This window comes from Hippocampus guttulatus, chromosome 4 (assembly GCF_054856545.1).
Source record: "Hippocampus guttulatus isolate MCC_2025c chromosome 4, RoL_Hgut_1.0, whole genome shotgun sequence".
Classification (NCBI taxonomy): domain Eukaryota; kingdom Metazoa; phylum Chordata; class Actinopteri; order Syngnathiformes; family Syngnathidae; genus Hippocampus; species Hippocampus guttulatus.
In genome coordinates this window covers 15,366,608-15,385,512 of record NC_141264.1, presented here as the reverse complement: position 1 = coordinate 15,385,512, position 18,905 = coordinate 15,366,608, and the positions used below count along the sequence as shown (strand labels likewise).

At 38.7% G+C, this 18,905-nt stretch overlaps 3 protein-coding genes across 3 annotated transcripts; 1 reads left to right on the top strand and 2 right to left on the bottom strand.

Annotated features, from left to right (window-relative positions):
* Positions 1-2,009: 2,009 nt before the first annotated feature.
* Positions 2,010-4,250, bottom strand: LOC147206090 (ladderlectin-like). The gene is made up of 7 exons (XM_086110138.1): positions 4,188-4,250; positions 4,032-4,059; positions 3,827-3,912; positions 3,571-3,699; positions 2,708-2,816; positions 2,282-2,628; positions 2,010-2,200 (listed from the first exon to the last, which is right to left on the bottom strand). Exons 1-6 carry the CDS (start codon positions 4,248-4,250, stop codon positions 2,522-2,524), a joined length of 522 nt encoding a protein of 173 aa, XP_085966264.1. The 3' UTR covers positions 2,010-2,200; positions 2,282-2,521.
* Positions 4,251-7,531: 3,281 nt separating this feature from the next.
* On the bottom strand, positions 7,532-10,028 carry LOC147206089 (ladderlectin-like). Its single transcript, XM_086110134.1, has 8 exons — positions 9,999-10,028; positions 9,644-9,706; positions 9,520-9,547; positions 9,315-9,400; positions 9,059-9,187; positions 8,228-8,336; positions 7,802-8,148; positions 7,532-7,720 (listed from the first exon to the last, which is right to left on the bottom strand). Exons 2-7 carry the CDS (start codon positions 9,704-9,706, stop codon positions 8,042-8,044), a joined length of 522 nt encoding a protein of 173 aa, XP_085966260.1. The 5' UTR covers positions 9,999-10,028; the 3' UTR covers positions 7,532-7,720; positions 7,802-8,041.
* A 3,492-nt stretch (positions 10,029-13,520) lies between these two features.
* LOC147206088 (echinoidin-like) lies at positions 13,521-17,429 on the top strand. The gene is made up of 7 exons (XM_086110135.1): positions 13,521-13,661; positions 13,826-13,888; positions 14,034-14,061; positions 14,191-14,288; positions 14,445-14,570; positions 17,118-17,223; positions 17,292-17,429. Exons 2-7 carry the CDS (start codon positions 13,826-13,828, stop codon positions 17,366-17,368), a joined length of 498 nt encoding a protein of 165 aa, XP_085966261.1. The 5' UTR covers positions 13,521-13,661; the 3' UTR covers positions 17,369-17,429.
* Positions 17,430-18,905: the final 1,476 nt, after the last annotated feature.

Sequence of the window (18,905 nt, the reverse complement as noted above, 5' to 3'; positions counted from 1 at the left end):
CATAATGGATATTTCAATACCTTTCTCTATTTATCAACTTAGTTCTGATTTATCATTATATTTAATGTTTAGAATTTATCATTTTAACTCTGATTGATGTAGGTTGTTTGTACTATTTTTTTGAATTTGTTTTTGAACTCAGCAAGCGATTTACTCATTTTTAGGTCTGTTTCGAAATTATTCCACAGATTAACACCTTTGATAGATACACTTCTTTGCTTGATGTTGTTCTTGTTTTGAGTTTTTTGAATAAATTGGTACCTCTTAAATCATAGCTGCTTTCTCGAATTTCGAAAAACTTCTGAATGTTTTGGCAGAGCAGGTTATTGTGTGCTTTGTACATTAATTGGGCGATTTTAAAGTCAACCAGGTCATAAAATTTCATCGTATTTAATTTGATAAATAGTGGATTTGTGGGTTCCGTATATTTTGATCTATTAATAATTCGAATTGCTTTTTTTTGTAGTTTTAGAATAGGGAGTGTGTTTGTTTTGCAGGCATTTCTCCATATTTCCACACAGTAGGTCATATATGGTAATAATAATGAAGTGTATAATGTGTACAAAGATCTCTTATTTAGCACTTCCTTGGTTTTGTAGAGGATCCCTACGGTTTTGGCTATTTTTCTTTTTACGTTATCGATATGTGGCTTCCAACATAGTTTTGAGTCTATTACTAATCCGAGAAACTTGGTTTCATACGCTCTTTCTATCTCAATCGAGTTTACTATAATTTTAGCTTGGTGTTTGAAGACAGGCATAATTGAAAAGTAGAGTCACCAAAATAATGAAATTTTCTTTGAGAATCAACATTTCACCATGGTTTTCTCCCTTTTCACACACATTGTCCAGGTTGTTGCATATTTTGTATTTGCTTTTATTTGTTTCACTCTGCTGTCTGCAGCTGCCTGAGCATTGCAAATAAGAAAGTTCAGTGGCCTGAAGTGGAAATAAATCAATAAACAAATAAGCCCTGTATTTTATGCGGAACATAGAAGATGAAAATAGAAGCGAATAAAGGTGTTGGAGGATGAGGCAATATCGACAGAAATTTATTACAGGCAATTTACAGTATGAAAAGTTCCTTTGAAAATTTCTGAGTACTTAAAGGTAAAACATTTTGAATGTGAAATTATTGCAAGGTAAGATATGAATGGGGAGCAGGTCTGTTTGTTGGGATTCTTGATGTGACTGAGATACTGTCATGTTGCGTCAATAAAAGTAATGATGGTTTGAAAAAGTAAAGTTACATTTGTGGCCGTGTATCAAAACATTTCGACTACAGACTTTTAGTCGGCTACATTTACGTATTGTTTTTGCTGTCAAAATGAGCACTGGGAACAGGGCATGGCTGACAAACTCAAGCATGCTAATTATCAGAGAGAAGACAATTCAGCCGGATGAGTTACATACCAAGCAAACGATCATAATTGCCGTCACTGCGACAAGGTCACATTCCGGCTCTGACACTGTGGAGGACTCAAGATGAGAGGTGCGTCATCAGTTATGATCTAAATGTCCCTGAGCGTCTTTAAATAACAGTAAGTTGTCATTCTGTTGTGGAGAATTCCTCCTACAAACAACAAAAGCAAATCCACGGACCTTTCTTTATTTCCAATGATTAAGATGAAATAAATGAACTAATTCAACAACTCTGATCTGAATCATGAATTAATTTAACAACTCCTCTTATTCGCAATTTAATTTGCATAGAGCACATCGACCACTGACTTCCCGTGTCTTTTCAGCAATGGCTTTTTGAGACTTTTCATGGCACATTGCAGCAACAAGTCATTTAAAGTGTCACTCACGACTGTTTGCGCCTAACCAAGGGGCGAGACAAATTTGCCAATGACAAGAGCTTTATGGAAGATGAAGAAAAGAGATGATAGTAAAACCTGAAATACAAAAACACGGTACAAGCTTGATAATGTCTCACCGAGTCCAACGTCTCCTGGCAAACTATATCACGTCCAAGTGGCGGACTCAAGAGTGAGGAGGAGACGGCGGTATCGGAGCAAAGTTAGTGTTTAATGACAGCAATGTGGAACATGTGACCAGGTTCGAAGAAGTCGCAAAACTGGCAGTGAGTTGACTGAGTTGTGGGTGAGGCTGGGAAGAAGGTGATGAGGCAGAGAAATGATCTGATCGACGGCGAAAGACTCGTGGAGATAATGTGGAGCGAGGCTGGATGGGAGGCACTGGTAAGAAGACCAAAGAAAGTGAATCACGGCAAAAACACAACATGACAAACCTACAAACACTGATGGCGGCCAATATACCACTCTGGATGTGGGAATCATCTGGTGACTGCTCGCAGATCAGTAGAGGCTTTAAACTGAGCTGATCGGCTGCAGGTGTGAGAGTGAGTGCCTTCCAGAAGTTGACCCGCCAGCCAGAAACAAGGAAACAAATGACAAGCAGGAACATTCCACAGGAACTTGTCAAAAATCAAAGGGAAGAAGCTCAAAAGAAACACAGTCACAAAAATAAGACAAGTCCGTGCATAACCATCAATGCATTCAAGGTGCCGGACAGTCTGGAGAGCTCGGATCTCCGCCTTGGCACACATCCATGATGCACACATACGGGTTTGTGTCCGTACAGAGTTCATCCTGCCATAGCGCGTCTGTAAGAAATAGTAAAACAGAATAAGTAAAACAGCACTGTATTCTAACCAACATTGAATCAAAGGGTATTTTGTCTACCTGCTGTTTCAATCAGCACACAAGGACCAGTGTTACTAGGCTCCCCACCAACCGTATCAAAGTTAAGGAAATCCTGAATAGAGCCATCAGTCCATATGAAGTCATTATCCTGCAAGACAAAATCACATTTGAATTACACTCATAACCATTGATGGTTTTGCATGATGGACTGTCTGTTCGTCACAATCCATCTTGATCATTAAAATCACATCGTGTCATCATTACACACATGTTTGAGGTTGAACTAGATTTAGGAGTGTGGAGAAAAACACCAGGTGGTTGGTGGTTCCAAAAAAAAATAAGTGAGGATTTATCAGAAAAGGAAAGTGGATTGGATTTATTCAAAAAGTTGGAACATGTCCACTTTGTGGAGATTGACAAATGTCAACCTTGAGGTAAAGCTAGATATATTTGAGTGTTTTGTCCTTTCATGATCATCTACATGTCCCTGCTTTAATCTGGGTGCCAAGATAGAGTCAAGAGGAGACTCATTTTCTTGAAATGAAAAATACTCATAATTTTGAACACAAGTGACAGGATTCAATCAGAACATTTGTACTGTTTAAGGCCCGCGGCGCATGATCTGGCCCACAAAAGCAAATCAAACATGCAATCAGCTTCCATGATGCTTGCTAAAGTCTGTACCAACATTTCAAATGATCATATCGAATAAATAAGAGAGATATTGAAAGTATTTTCGAGTTACCAAACCCTTCATGGCAGTAACTTAAACAATAGTTGAATAAACCGTTCTTCTTGCCTTCTTTATATGGTTTCAGTCAGAATGTCCCTCCAAGGGAAATGGTAACTAAAATGTGGCCCCTGACAAAAATGGTTTTGACACCCCTGGGTGAAAGTCATACCACAATTGCATCGTGGAGTCCAATCCAGGCTTGTGTTCCACCACCACCTTCAATCAGTTGAACGACGATTTCATTTTCCAGATCTTTGTGAATGGAGACCAGATTTCCACCCATATCAATGCAGGCCATCTGATAGAGAAAGAGAATGCAAAGTTGATTCCACTTAGTCAGATCCATCAGAAAACAATTGGCAGCCGAATGGATCACTGATTAAACAAGAATTATATCACAACTTCTGTGTAAAAGTCTTCCGTACATCAGCAGCTACAAAGGTCGCTGGGGTAGCTTCGTACATGTAACAGTGACAGTCCAACTGAGTCCAGTTTGAAGGACATTTAATATCTGCAACACAATAAGTGTTTTAAAGAGAACATGAGACACGTCAAAAAAATCTGAGGTCAGTGTTGCAGAAATTCTAAAATTGTTCATTTGAAAAGTATCACGGTGTCACAGCTACCAACTTTTCCAATGACTCAAAGGTAAAGGCCACTGCAAAAAAAGCACAAAGGTAAAATCAGACCGCAGAATTCTGAGAACAATGGAGACACCAAAGCATAAAACATCATAAATCATTTATGTTGTGTTTTCTTTCGTGACTGGGTAAAATTTTCACTTACGACTCCATTCAACAGTGCATTGATGCCGCAAAGGAGGAACAACGAACGAACAGCAAATGCCATCTGCAATGATAGAAAAATATAGACTATTTCTAACAATAAATATCTGTTCAAACAGACCATGAGAGACAAAAACACAGTGAACAATGAAAAAGTCACATGAAATTGAGTTTCAAAATTAGGATGGAAAATCGGGTGACCTCACCTTCGCAGTTGAGGTCCTTGATACTGAGAAAGAAGGCGAGCAGCTTTATAAGTTTGCTTGACGGGTCTTGGAATGTAGAATGTGTAGGTTGTGTCAATGTCACATGAAAAGAAGTCTCATAACAGGGAAATGGCTTTGAGTGGGTAACCAAACCCAAAGAAAGTTCTTCACTGTTTTTCTGTCTTGACAGGTTTGTGACTGACAACATGGGTCGGACTAAGAAATGCACACTTAATATTTTCAGGTCAACGTTGTAAATTAAGATACTGTATTTCTTTTTCTCTTCTATTGTGAGGACCAACCCACAATTTTCATGGAAAATATTTGTTGTCTTATATAATTTTTATAATAAGAATGATGATGATGATGATTATTGGCTGGCAACCAGTTCAGGGTATCCCTCCCTTCTGCCTGAAGACAGCTATTATTATTAATGTCCTGTCCATATGTAATATACAAGTATATTTCCCATTTTGTTTTTAAATTTACAGGAACTACTCATATATCACCACCAAGAAGGCTGGAGATACCAAGTCGCCTCCACGAAGAAGCAACATTTATTACGATACAAGAAACCAGGTGGCCCAGTCGTCCAGTGGTTAGCGCATCGACCTCACGTTGCGGAGGTACAGGGTGAGATTCCGGCTCCGGGCCTCCCTGTGTGGAGTTTGCATGTTCTCCCTGGGCCTGCATGGGTTTTCTCCAGGTACTCTGGTTTCCTCCCACATTCCAAAAACATGCATGGCAGGCTGATTGAACACTCTAAATTGTCCCTAGGTGTGAGTGTGAGGGCGGATGGTTGTTCGTCTCTGTGTGCCTTGCGGTTGGCTGGCAACCGGTTCAGGTTGTCCAAAGACCCGAAGACCCTTGTGAGGATAAATCGGATCAGAAAATGGATGGATGGATACAAGAAACCTTGCTTTACGCAGAATGTTTGGGATTGTTTGGAAACACATTCTTCTCAAGAATGCTCCAGGTTTATGTGAAATCCTTGACATTTGTTTGAACAGACGATTGATTTCTCAACAGCAGTTAAATTATTGGACAGATTCTCCAAAGACCAACTTTTATTCGATAACATTTGATTTAATTTGATTTTATTCTGTATTCAATACCAGTTTTGTCAGAAAAGAAGTGATGAGACATTTGACAAATTTTCACAGAGACTGTTTATGTACACTAAGTAGAGAACAAAACTGAACCGAAGACTGATTCTTGTGGCACACCTTTAGCGACCTCAAGAAAAAAGGAGCCCGATTCAGCCACTTGTACAAACTCTGACCTGCTGGACAGATCGTTAAAAGAAAAAAAAAATCAAGCATTCGTTCGATCGGTAACACCAATATTAATTAAAAACCTGCGTCCAACCCTGCCAAATGCCTTACTTTGCCAAGATAGTGTGGCATGGCTCAGGTGGACAAGTGATTGGCCCCCAACTTGAAGGTTGTGGTTTTGCTCCTCAACACTTGAAAACATTTTGAAGTGCTTTTGAGTAAGACACCAAATTCCCAATTGTTCCTGATCCTGCATCATCAGTATAGGTAAACAAGGAGATGGTGTTCAAGTGCTTTGAATACCTCAAAGGTCCAACGGCACGATACAGGTGGAATCCTGTTTATTTCACAGTGACTGATCAATAAAAAAGTGACCATTTTGGGGTTTTTTTTAACTCAAGGAATTTGATAAAAATATTTAAAACCCTAAATCTTCACTTCAACACTGATTTGTTAATTGTATTTATTTAAGCTTGATCACACCCTTTTTCTCAAGGCAAGCGCATGTGCATTTTTCCAAACTTTGGAAACTGCATTACGATGAAAGAGTAAGTGACATCGTTTATCAAGTCGAGTTGATCAGCTGGCTCGTTTGGCAAATTCTGTACAAAGCTCACAGGAAGACACAGGCATAATTGAAAAGTAGAGTCACCAGAATAATGAATATTTCTTTGAGAATCAACATTTCACCATGGTAAATTTCTCCCTTTTCACAATCATTGTCCGGGTTGTTGCGTATTTTGTATTTGATTTTATTTGTCTGCAGCTGCCTTAGCATTGCAAATAAGAATGTGTTCTCAGTGGCCCGAACTGGAAATAAATCAATAAACAAATAAGCCCTGTATTTTATGCGGAACATAGAAGATGAAAATAGAAGCGAATAAAGGTGTTGGAGGATGAGGCAATATCGACAGAAATTTATTACAGGCAATTTACAGTATGAAAAGTTCCTTTGAAAATTTCTGAGTACTTAAAGGTAAAACATTTTGAATGTGAAATTATTGCAAGGTAAGATATGAATGGGGAGCAGGTCTGTTTGTTGGGATTCTTGATGTGACTGAGATACTGTCATGTTGCGTCAATAAAAGTAATGATGGTTTGAAAAAGTAAAGTTACATTTGTGGCCGTGTATCAAAACATTTCGACTACAGACTTTTAGTCGGCTACATTTACGTATTGTTTTTGCTGTCAAAATGAGCACTGGGAACAGGGCATGGCTGACAAATTCAAGCATGCTAATTATCAGAGAGAAGACAATTCAGCCGGATGAGTTACATACCAAGCAAACGATCATAATTGCCGTCACTGCGACAAGGTCACATTCCGGCTCTGACACTGTGGAGGACTCAAGATGAGAGGTGCGTCATCAGTTATGATCTAAATGTCCCTGAGCGTCTTTAAATAACAGTAATTAGTCATTCTGTTGTTGAGAATTCCTCCGACAAACAACAAAAGCAAACCCAAGGATCTTTCTTTATTTTTATTGATTAAGATGAAATAAATGTTCTGAATCATGAATTAATTAACTTGCAATTTCAATTTAACTACAATTTAATTTGCATAGAGCACATCGACCACTGACTTCCCGTGTTTTTTTCATCAATGGCTTTTTGAGACTTTTCATATGGCACGTTGCCGCAACAAATCATTTAAAGTGTCCCTCGTGACTGTTTGTGCCTAACCAAGGGGCGAGACAAATTTGCCAATGACAAGAGCTTTATGGAAGATGAAGAAAAGAGATGATAGTAAACCCTGAAATACAAAAACACCGCACAAGCTTGATAATGTCTCAATGAGTCCACGTCTCCTGGCAAACTATATCACGTCCAAGTGGCGGACTCAAGAGTGAGGAGGAGACGGCGGTATCGGAGCAAAGTTAGTGTTTAATGACAGCAATGTGGAACATGTGACCAGGTTCGAAGAAGTCGCAAAACTGGCAGTGAGTTGACTGAGTTGTGGGTGAGGCTGGGAAGAAGGTGATGAGGCAGAGAAATGATCTGATCGACGGCGAAAGACTCGTGGAGATAATGTGGAGCGAGGCTGGATGGGAGGCACTGGTAAGAAGACCAAAGAAAGTGAATCACGGCAAAAACACAACATGACAAACCTACAAACACTGATGGCGGCCAATATACCACTCTGGATGTGGGAATCATCTGGTGACTGCTCGCAGATAAGTAGAGGCTTTAAACTGAGCTGATCGGCTGCAGGTGTGAGAGTGAGTGCCTTCCAGAAGTTGACCCGCCAGCCAGAAACAAGGAAACAAATGACAAGCAGGAACATTCCACAGGAACTTGTCAAAAATCAAAGGGAAGAAGCTCAAAAGAAACACAGTCACAAAAATAAGACAAGTCCGTGCATAACCATCAATGCATTCAAGGTGCCGGACAGTCTGGAGAGCTCGGATCTCCGCCTTGGCACACATCCATGATGCACACATACGGGTTTGTGTCCGTACAGAGTTCATCCTGCCATAGCGCGTCTGTAAGAAATAGTAAAACAGAATAAGTAAAACAGCACTGTATTCTAACCAACATTGAATCAAAGGGTATTTTGTCTACCTGCTGTTTCAATCAGCACACAAGGACCAGTGTTACTAGGCTCCCCACCAACCGTATCAAAGTTAAGGAAATCCTGAATAGAGCCATCAGTCCATATGAAGTCATTATCCTGCAAGACAAAATCACATTTGAATTACACTCATAACCATTGATGGTTTTGCATGATGGACTGTCTGTTCGTCACAATCCATCTTGATCATTAAAATCACATCGTGTCATCATTACACACATGTTTGAGGTTGAACTAGATTTAGGAGTGTGGAGAAAAACACCAGGTGGTTGGTGCCCCCCCCCCCAAAAAAAAGTGAGGATTTATCGGAAAAGGAAAGTGGATTGGATTTATTCAAAAAGTTGGAACTTGTCCACTTTGTGGATGTTGACAAATGTCAACCTATAGGTGGAACTAGATATATTTGAGTGTTTTGCCCTTTCATGATCATCTCCTGCTTTAATCTGGGTGCCAAGATAGAGTCAAGAGGAGACACTCATTTTCTTGAAATCAAAAATACTAATAATTCACAAGTGACAGGATTCAATCTGAACGTTTGTATTGTTTAAGGCCCGTGGCGCATGATCTGGCCCACAAAATCAAATCAAACATGCAATCAGCTTCCATGATGCTTGCTAAAATCTGTACCAACATTTCAAATGATCACATCGAGTATTTTCGAGTTACCAAACCCTTCATGGCAGTAATTTAAACAATAGTTGAATAAACCGTTGTTCTTGCCTCTTTTATATGGTTTCAGTTAGAAGGGCCCTCCAAGGGAAATGGTAACTAAAATGTGGCCCCTGACAAAAAAATTTGACACCCCTGGGTGAAAGTCATACCACAATTGCATCGTGGAGTCCAATCCAGGCTTGTGTTCCTCCACCATCTTCAATCAGTTGAACGACGATTTCATTTTCCAGATCATTGTGAATGGAGACCAGATTTCCACCCAAAACAATGCAGGCCGTCTGATTGAAAAAGAAAATGCAAAGTTGATTGCACTTAGTCAGATCCATCAGAAAACAACCAACAGCCGAATGGATCGCTGATTAAAAAAGAATTATATCACAACTTCTGTGTAAAAGTCTTCCTTACATCAGCAGCTACAAAGGTCTCTGCGGTGTTTAGGTAGATGTAACAGTGACAGTCTAACTGAGTCCAGTCTACTGGACATTTAATGTCTGCAACACAAGAGTTGTTTTAAGGAGAACATGAGACACATCAAAAACATCTGAGGTCTGTGTTTAACAAATTCAGAAATGGTTCATTTGAAAAGTATCACGGAGTCCAAGCTACCAACTTTTCCAGTGACTCAAAGGCAAAGGCCGCTGTGAAAAAGGAGAACACATTGGGAAAGTCAGACTACATCAAACACTATTTTCAATATATGTTAATGTTAGTGAATACAATTTTTTTTTACTTACGACTCCAGTCAACAGTCCACCTATCCCACAAAGGAGGAACAACGAGCAAAGGGCAAAAGTCATCTGTGCGATGATAGAAAAATATTTCAAATTTATTAGTCATTAATACCGTTGTAACATATACATTTGACCATGCGAAACAAAAAGGCAGCTCATGTTGAATCGGTTCCATGGGATGGAGTTGAAAATTACGATGTAAAGTTGTCTAAAGTTACCTTCAATTTTCAGATTTCTAACAATAAAAAATTTGTGTTACACTTACAGTACATCTCACCGTGTGAATCCAATATGCGATAAATACTCAAGATGTCACATAATAAAAATGGAATTTGAAAAGTGTGATGTGTGAAGCTACCTTTGCAGTTGTGTTGCTTGATGCTGAGTATGATGGCGCCGATTCCTTTTATATGTTGGGTTGGCACTGTCAGAATGTTAAATGTGCCCAATTATTTCGTAATCACATGCCACATTGGATCAGGTCGCTCAACAAGGAAATAATTAAGTTAAGTGTCTCACCAGAAAAAAACAAAACAAAACAAACAAACAAAAAAACCTTTGTTACTGATGTTCTGAAAACCGGTTTTCTAGGAGCCCAACTAAGATAAGATAAGATAAGAAAAACCTTTATTGTCTCACACTGGAAAAATTCGCAATCTACAGCAGTAAAATTTGGAGGGAAGAACTGAAGGAATATTGTTGTAGTTACTAATGGGTTAATATGTTTCCAGAGTTGGTTCATGTACCAAAATGTTTGCGAGCTGATCTGATACTTAGGTAACATGACTCAACTCAATTCAACTCAACTCAACCCCACTCAACTCCAGAGACCCCAACTCACCTCGATTTGTCGGGGCACTTAACTCATTCACTCCCAAAGACATTTTTAAACGTCTTTTCAGACCTGGTCCAGAATTGGCTGGGACTAAATGAGTTCAAAACAACCACCAAAGTTCTGAACATGGAGCAAAGATAAGTCTTAAAACAGCAAACAATTAAACAATCAATTAATAACGAAGACAGTAAAAGGCTCAAAAACAGTCAAACTAAAAGCAAGTCTCATGCTGTGTAAAATAATAAAAATGAGTTTAAAGATGATTAAAAAAAAAAAAAGAAAAAGAGCAATGGGGGGTGGGGGGGGGGGGGGGCGTGCTGGAGCCTATCGCAGCTGACTTCGGGCAGGAGGTAGGGTACACCATGAACGGGTTGCTAGCCAATCGCGATGCACGCATAGACAAACAACCATTCACACTCACTTCACACCGAGGGACAATTTAGAGTGTTCCATTAATCTGATGTGCTAACGAGTTGCGCGCTGTGCTGCCTGAAATAGAGCTCAAAGATGAGTTTTAAAGATGAACATTGAGGGGGCTTGGCTCAAGTTCAGCGAGAGTTCATTTCAAATTTGTCAGTTGTGCGTGGTTGTTACGGGACACCGGTGGGTACTCTGAGGAAAAAGCTTGATGAAACATTTGTACCATAAACCTTGCGCATACTCTTGTTGGTTGTTGTTGTCTTTTTAAATTGACTGCTTTTGTTGGCTGACTCTTTGTTCCTCATGCTTGAGTAATCGCACTTGGTCTGTGTCGTCTCCGTCTAGTTGTATTACGCCAAGAGGTAGATTCTCAACAATAGATGGATAATTAAAGGAACACTGAAACCAGTTTACTCGTTGGTGTCAACTCTCTTTGTCAAATTCGATTGCTTGTCACCCGCACCCTTTTTCAGTGCTCGTTGTGACACTTCTTTTTAAATTAATAGTAGTTTTATTTGTATTGTTCTCCAGTAAGTTTAGTTGACGACAAGAAGTGAAATCAGCCCCAAGTGTCAATGCTTTTAAATCCATACATATGATGAAGGTCTTATAAAGCATTTTAAAATCAATGTTTTTCTTTTCGGAATTTTAATGAGCCACTTTGTATTTCTTGACTTTGCTTTTACATTGCCTTGAACGCTTTTGTTTGCAAATGCTTTTCCATGTTGCACTTTTAGTTCAGCGAAGCACATTGCGGATGTGAGGTTGTTCACTGTGCACCGCAGTTGACAGTCTCTGTGACAGGAAGAAAGATTGAAGAAGCATTGCCTTGAGTACAGTGACGTTGTTAACCTTTCTTTCACCCTGTTGGTTAGGTTCCACTTTTATCATTCAGTGCTTCATTGAATGTGACTTTGTTCCTCATGCTTTAATAATTGCACTGAGTGTGAGAATTCTCCATCCAGTTTGGCTCCGTTGTATCACGCCAAGAATTTGATCCTCCATAATAATAGACAGCTATTTGATGATGCCGGAACATCGAAACCAAGTTACAGGATGCTTAGGGATGACGGAATCACTTATGCTACACGCTTTCTACACGCAAGCCTCATATGTGCATTCGCGTTAGGGTTTATAGCAGAGCTGTACAAACTATGGCATTTGCAGCCCGGCATCCATTTCCCAGTGGCCCATGACATGACAAAAATGAATAAATAAATTGAAATTTGACATGGGCCGCAAAGTTAGTGAAAAAAGGTACAGGTGGGCAGAGTGAGAAGGGAGGGTGTCAGAAAAATTGGTGCCATTACTCCGAATAAATAGGGTTTATATGTCATTGAATTTTTCCTCTATGTTTGAAGATACCAGTAAACCATTTATGATTCATTGAATAACACAATCTATCTTCAAAACACTGCAGTGAATAAAGATCATTCAATTAATATTCATGAATTAAATCGTTTTGTGCGATTTTGGCACCTGACTGCAGACCCCACACCGTATGTTCACAACAGTTAGACCTTGAATTTCTTTTTTTTGTGTGGAGTGTCTCAGAGGTTGGAAGTCAGCCTACAATTATAAAATCTTTCCATGGGAACCGGTCTTCAGACAGCGTTTGAATGAATGAGTCAATGTTGAACATCTAATAAAGGAGTATTTCAGGGATTTGCAATTCGTACGCGCATCCGCGTGCCCCTTAGTGACTAGATGTGCCATTGTGGCCACCCCACTGAAATTTTTTGGGCTCCGTCCCTGTCCGATAGGTTAAGGTTGACGTTTTTAGAAATACAAGAGGTCTGTTTGTGATGGTCCCAACATATGAAGCTTGAACGTGCCAAATGGTGAGCAATGAAGTAATTCACACAGCACAAGAATATGTCGTCACATGACACAATAAGGCACACTCAGTTACCGCCGTACTCACTGGTTTCTATTTCTGGCCTTGAAGTCTCTGTCTCTCTGTTTTTCTTGTTTTCATACCTTTTTTTTGTGGCCATGACTTTATTACAACATTAAGTTTAGGGGTATTCACACGGCACACATTTGCATCGGTGCTGCACCAAAGTATTTTTTTGCGATATCTCTTACACCGGTGTAAATTTTGTGGAGCGTTCACACATAAAAAGCTGCTTACGCAAGAGAAGCGTGTTAACCCCGGTGAAGCCTCACTTGCGTTCACACGGCAGTTTCTGCGGCCGTGCAATACGTAATAATATGGAAATAAAGCATTTGTGAAGTGTACTTCCTTTTCCCCGCCTTGTTTGTAACATATGGAAAGACCATCGTTTATACTTCTCTGGGCAAAGCTGTGGTCTATCAGACACGGTAAAAGGATGAGCAGGGTTAAATTTGCTTTAAGCTGTTTTCAGGGGCTACACCAGATTAACTTTGTAGGTGTGAACGCTCTACGGGGTCAGCCTCGGCGCTACACCGGAGTAGAAGTTGCCGTGTGAACACCCCTATAGATTAGTGATAAAGTACTGCATGTTTCCATTCCAAATTACTAAAATATTTCTTTATGAGTCTCCAATTTGGGTTCCAACTGACTCAGTTTGGTCCAAAACCTGTTTGGCAAGAGGTTCTTTGTTTTCCTTTTTTGCAGGGTGACAGACTCGTCTTGAAAGTTATTTCCTTGTCATCTGGTCTGAGGTGTCACGTGACTTTGACATGATTTGACTCAGTCAACGTTCCAAGGGCAGCGGACCCAACATACAAAAGGAATCGTCCTCAACATCGTTCTCAGCGTTCAGGCACACAACTGCAAAGGTAACTTTACCAAACTTTGCATCCCACTTTTCAAACACAATATCATGTATTCATACACAATATCAATAGCATTTATTGCATTTTTGTGAGATTACAAGTGTAATGATAATATTTATTGTTAGACTCATGATTTTTGTTTGCTTGTTTGTTTTCTTCATTGCCAGATGGCATTTGCTCTTCGCTTGTTAATCCTCCTTTTTGTGATCAATGGACAGTTGAGTGGAGTCGTAAGTCAAAATCTCACACGCTGACTTAAATTCAAAACATATGAATATTAAACTTACATTTATTATTGTGTTTTCTGTGTTTGTGTTTTCTCTCGTGTCGATGTTCGGCAGTCCAATTCTAACAATGTGCTTTTGTTCTCCGCAGCGGTCTTTCTCGTTTGATTTTTGGAAAAGTTGGTAGCTATGTCTCAATTATTGTTTTTTTTTTTTTTTTTTTTGGAATGGACACTTTACCAGCTTCGTTGGCACTGACACCCGATTTAACTCACCAGTCTCATTTTGTTTTCGTTGTTTTCCTAAAGAAAAAGTGGCCATCAATAACTGTCCTCCAGGCTGGACTCAGTTTAACTGCAACTGTTTCATTTACCAAGCGGGAGAGAGGACCTTTGACGATGCAGAGGTATGGAAGGCAATTGTTGCAATGCAGTTCCCGACCAGTTTACTGACATAACAATTAGTGATCCATCTGTCTGTTGATCTAAACTCAAGATATTTTGCCAACGTTTCGGTGAGTCTGAATGAGTGAAATCAACTTTTTACTCTCTTTGATCATCAGCTCGTCTGCCAATCTCTCGGTGGGAATCTGGCCTCCATCCGCAGTGAGCTGGAAAACACATTTGTGCAAGGATTTATTGAAGACGAAAATACTGACGTCTGGATTGGGTACAATGATCAAGATACGGTAAAACATTGACCAGAAGCTGTGATTGAAGGCTGTCACCTGTGCACTACCGTCAGACTAAAATATAAATAGATGATTAAAACATTTGGAGTATTGTCATAAAGCAAATTGATTTTCAATGTAAACCATACAGATTTTTAAATGGAATCTATACAATGAAAAAAGACACCAGATAAACTATTGATAAACTATTGCCAAAATGTAGCCTTTGATCAATTTAAAAATATTCAATTGGTGTCACTTGAAAGTATTACCTTTCAGTAATGCTATTTATGACCTCAAAGCAACTCATTATTTTTGGTTGTCCTATGTGAAAATAATCAAATTGGATTAGATACATAATATTGAGAATCCTTTCAGTTTAATTTGAAAGTTTGTCATTCATGTAAACTATATTTGTACATTGGAACAAAGTATGTATTCATTTAATTTGTCGTAAAGATACAAAATTGTCATCATGCTAAATTGAAAAAATACTTTTTTGGAAAAAATACATTTGAATTAATAGGCAAGGCAGCTTAATTCACAAAGTGCATCATTACTGAAGACATATAAAACAAAGTACAGAAATAAATTTTAAAAAATTATTCAATTATTCAAATCACGTAAAGAACTTACAGTGCAATTTTTTTTTAAGTTTGCTAAACTCATTTAAAAAAGTTAGAGTGCAAGAAAAAGGATTTTTTTGAATTGCATCTTATTTTTTTGAAAATGCTTATAAGAGCTCAATTATAGGCAAGTGAAACCAATTAACATACACAGAAAAGTATTCACACTTGGGACTGATTTCATAGTCCCGAGAAATAACTGAATAAACCCTTTCATTGTTCACTGAACTTTTTTTGTCCTAAATAGCGAAAAGCACAAATTAGTACAGATGTTTTTTTGTTTTTTTAAATTCATGTTTCCCGATACTTCTGGATACATGCCAAACACAAGAGAAGGCCTAAAGCAGTCATGCTGCTTAACCTGGTGGTGGTTAAAAAGGTTACGGCACTTTTTAATAGCAATCTGCATCAAATTTAAAAAGTCACAAATCAGAAGGAATGGTAGAAGGGATCTCATCCATTCGTTCATTTTCTAACACTCTTATCCTCACGAGGGTCACGGGCATGCGGGAGCCTAACCCAGCTGACTTCCGGTAGAAGGTGTGGTACACCCTGAACTGGTGGCCAGCCAATCACAGGGCACACAACGATGAAAAACATTTCACACACATTGTCACACCGAGGGACGATTTAAAGTTTTTCCATTAACCAGTCATGCATGTTTTTGGAATGTGGGAGGAAACCCGCAGAAAACCCACGCAGGCACGAGGAGAATATGCAAACTCCACACTCTCTATACTGTGACATGCTGACCCATCGACCACCATGCCGCAAAATATTGTAGTTTTCTGACAAAACATTTCCTTTCATAGTGTACACACATATACGCACACTCAATTTCTTGAGGAGTTTGGTCACTGTTTTTTTTTACCTTTGCTTTGATAATTATTTTAAGTGCCTAATTGTATTCTAAAGTGAAGAACGGGTTAGTATTCTCACAGAGCACTATTCGGAGACATTGTTCACAGCTAAAAAGAGTGTCAAATAAAACTCTGATTGTGATTGCTGGACGCCGGTCAATTTAGAGTGTGCAATTAGTTTGCTAACTTAGCTTCGTTTAGTATACGAATGACCACGGGACATGGCGGCCAGTTTGAATGTTCATAGAATGTACATGCACACACTCAAACAACTTCAAAACCATATCCCTTGTTTAACGTTGAAGTTTGAAACCCTAATCTTAGATTAAACCCTATTTTGAAACTACAACCCAAATTTAAAATCCTACTTTAAAACCCGAACCCTAGTTTGTAACCTTTATTAGAAACCCTAACTTAACTCAAGTTTAAAACCCTATCCCTAGTTTATCACCTTAATTAGAAACCTGAATGCTAGTTTAGACCCCTACTTTGAAACCCGAAGCCTCACTTAAAAACCTACTTTGAAACCCGAACCGTGGTTTCAAACCCTACTTTGAAAGGAAATTTCATCTGAAGTGTTAAATCCCGCCCGCACATGTGCAAAAAGCACACTCGATCTAAATCATGTCTTTGGTCCAGTTGCAACGATTATGTTTGGTGCCAGTAAGTAAAATATATTCATACATAAATAAATACAACTAAAACAGTGTATTTAAGCAAAAATATAAATTGGAAAGTTTACTTGAAAAGAACAAACTGTTTTTTTCCAACATTGTTTTTAAAAAGCATGAAATAAATGACTGCTTTTGTATCCTTTTTCAGTGAACTGTCAGACTTCCAAAAAGTAGAACATATCTATTCAATTTTTGTTTTTTGTAGTGTGACTGTAGTTTTTCCAGATGTATACAGTATGTCGTGAACACTCAGACTCTTGTCCCCATCATTAACGCAGGAGGTGTAGAACTGAGTGTGTAAAAATAAGTTGTAAATTTCCCCAGTGTGGGACAAATAAAGGATATCTTATCTTATAACCTTAATCCTTTCAATGTAATTCATTGAAATGTGACTTTGTCTTCCAGGAGGGTACCTTCGTATGGACTGATGGCACAACTCCTGTTACCTTTATAAACTTTGCAGGTGGAGCGCCGAGTGGTAGCGGCGACTGTGTCACAATTTCTGAGAATGGTGAGTAAAATCAGTGAAGTTTGCTGACATTCTCACACTGTTAAACATAAATATTTGTTTTCTTACAGATGGTACGTGGAGCGATGTTGCGTGCACAAACACAGAAGCATACGTTTGCATCAGACCAGTCGACCCTAATCACTAATCACCATCTTCTGTCACAATTGAGTTTCTTAATCATGACATCCCAATGAGACAAAATCAAACCCGTCTGGTGTCTTTGTTCTGCATATTTCTAGGCTCTATGTCAACTCTGCTTTTCTTTTCTTTTCTTTTTTTTTTTACACTGCTCATTTGTTATTGACAACAAGTTTGTTACGTCAAAGAGCATCCTGTCTGGTAAATGAGAGAAGATTTTAGAATAATTTTTGGGGGGTTTTATTTTCTACTTCTCACCATTTTGAACTTGCTAAATCTGTTGCTTCAAAATTTCTAAGTAAATCTCATTAAATGGATGAAGACATAACAACAATACATGGTCGTTGATGACAACAATGCAAAGCAGTATTCACTGCCAACCATTTTTAGACCCTCTTTTAGCCTACCACATAAAACAATGTATAACATAAATACTAGAATATTTCTATAGTGCCCTATCGGTCCTTGTCTATAAAGATAGAATCTTGAAATTTTGATGTACCTGTCTTTTAAATATAGGCCGACATAACATAGTTTACAAAAGGTGTGTACCATGGTTTCAAACTATATTTCACTCTGGATCCTTGGATATTTTTTCTTGCATTCCTGAATACATGATCAATGCTTCAAGATGTTCAAGGAGGAACTCAAGGCCAAGTGAAAGTTTCAGATGATCAACCATATTTGTTTGTGAAAAATACAGTAGTGGCATTTTTTAAAATTTTAATTCATTATTAGTATTTATTTATTATTTGAGTATTTGGTGCCATTTTTAGTGTTTTGCAAAGACTTAATGATTATTATTTATTTCTTATATTTGTGAAAGTTTTTTTCAACGTTAATAATAAGCAAAACTGACAAATACTCTGATATTGTTCATTTCTGGTGCAGGGGTCAGCCCAGGACAAGACTTTGACTTTTTTTTATAAATTCAATTTGACAAATCTTCAATATAATTTATAAACCATATGGAAAACATGCATAAGGAAATATTTTCTCAGGATGCTTGATCATGCACTGGTTCGCACGTCCGCCTCATCGTGCAAAGGTGTAGGGTTCGAATCAGGCCTTCCTGTGTGGAGTTTGTATGTTCTCCCCGTGCCTGTGTTTCTTCCCCCATTCCAAAAACATGCATGGCAGGTTAATGGAACACTCCAAATTAACGGGGATGGGTTTTCGTCTACGTATGCCCTTTGATTGGCTGGCAACCAGTTGAGGGTATCCCCCACCTACTGCCCGAAGCTGGGATAGGCCCGCGACCCTTGTGAGTATAAGCATTGAAAAATGGATGGATGGATGAATAATAATAATAATAATAATAATAATAATAATATTAATGCCCTGCGATTGGCTGGCAACCAGTTCAGGGTGTCCCCCGCCTACTGCCTGGAGACGGCTGGGATGGGCTCCAGCACCCCCCGCGACCCTAGTGAGGATTAACTGGTTCGGAAAATGGATGGATGGAATAATAATAACAATAATAACTGTTCTGTAAAGTCCTTTCTAACAGCTGTTGTGAAAGTGTTATATCAATAAATATCTAT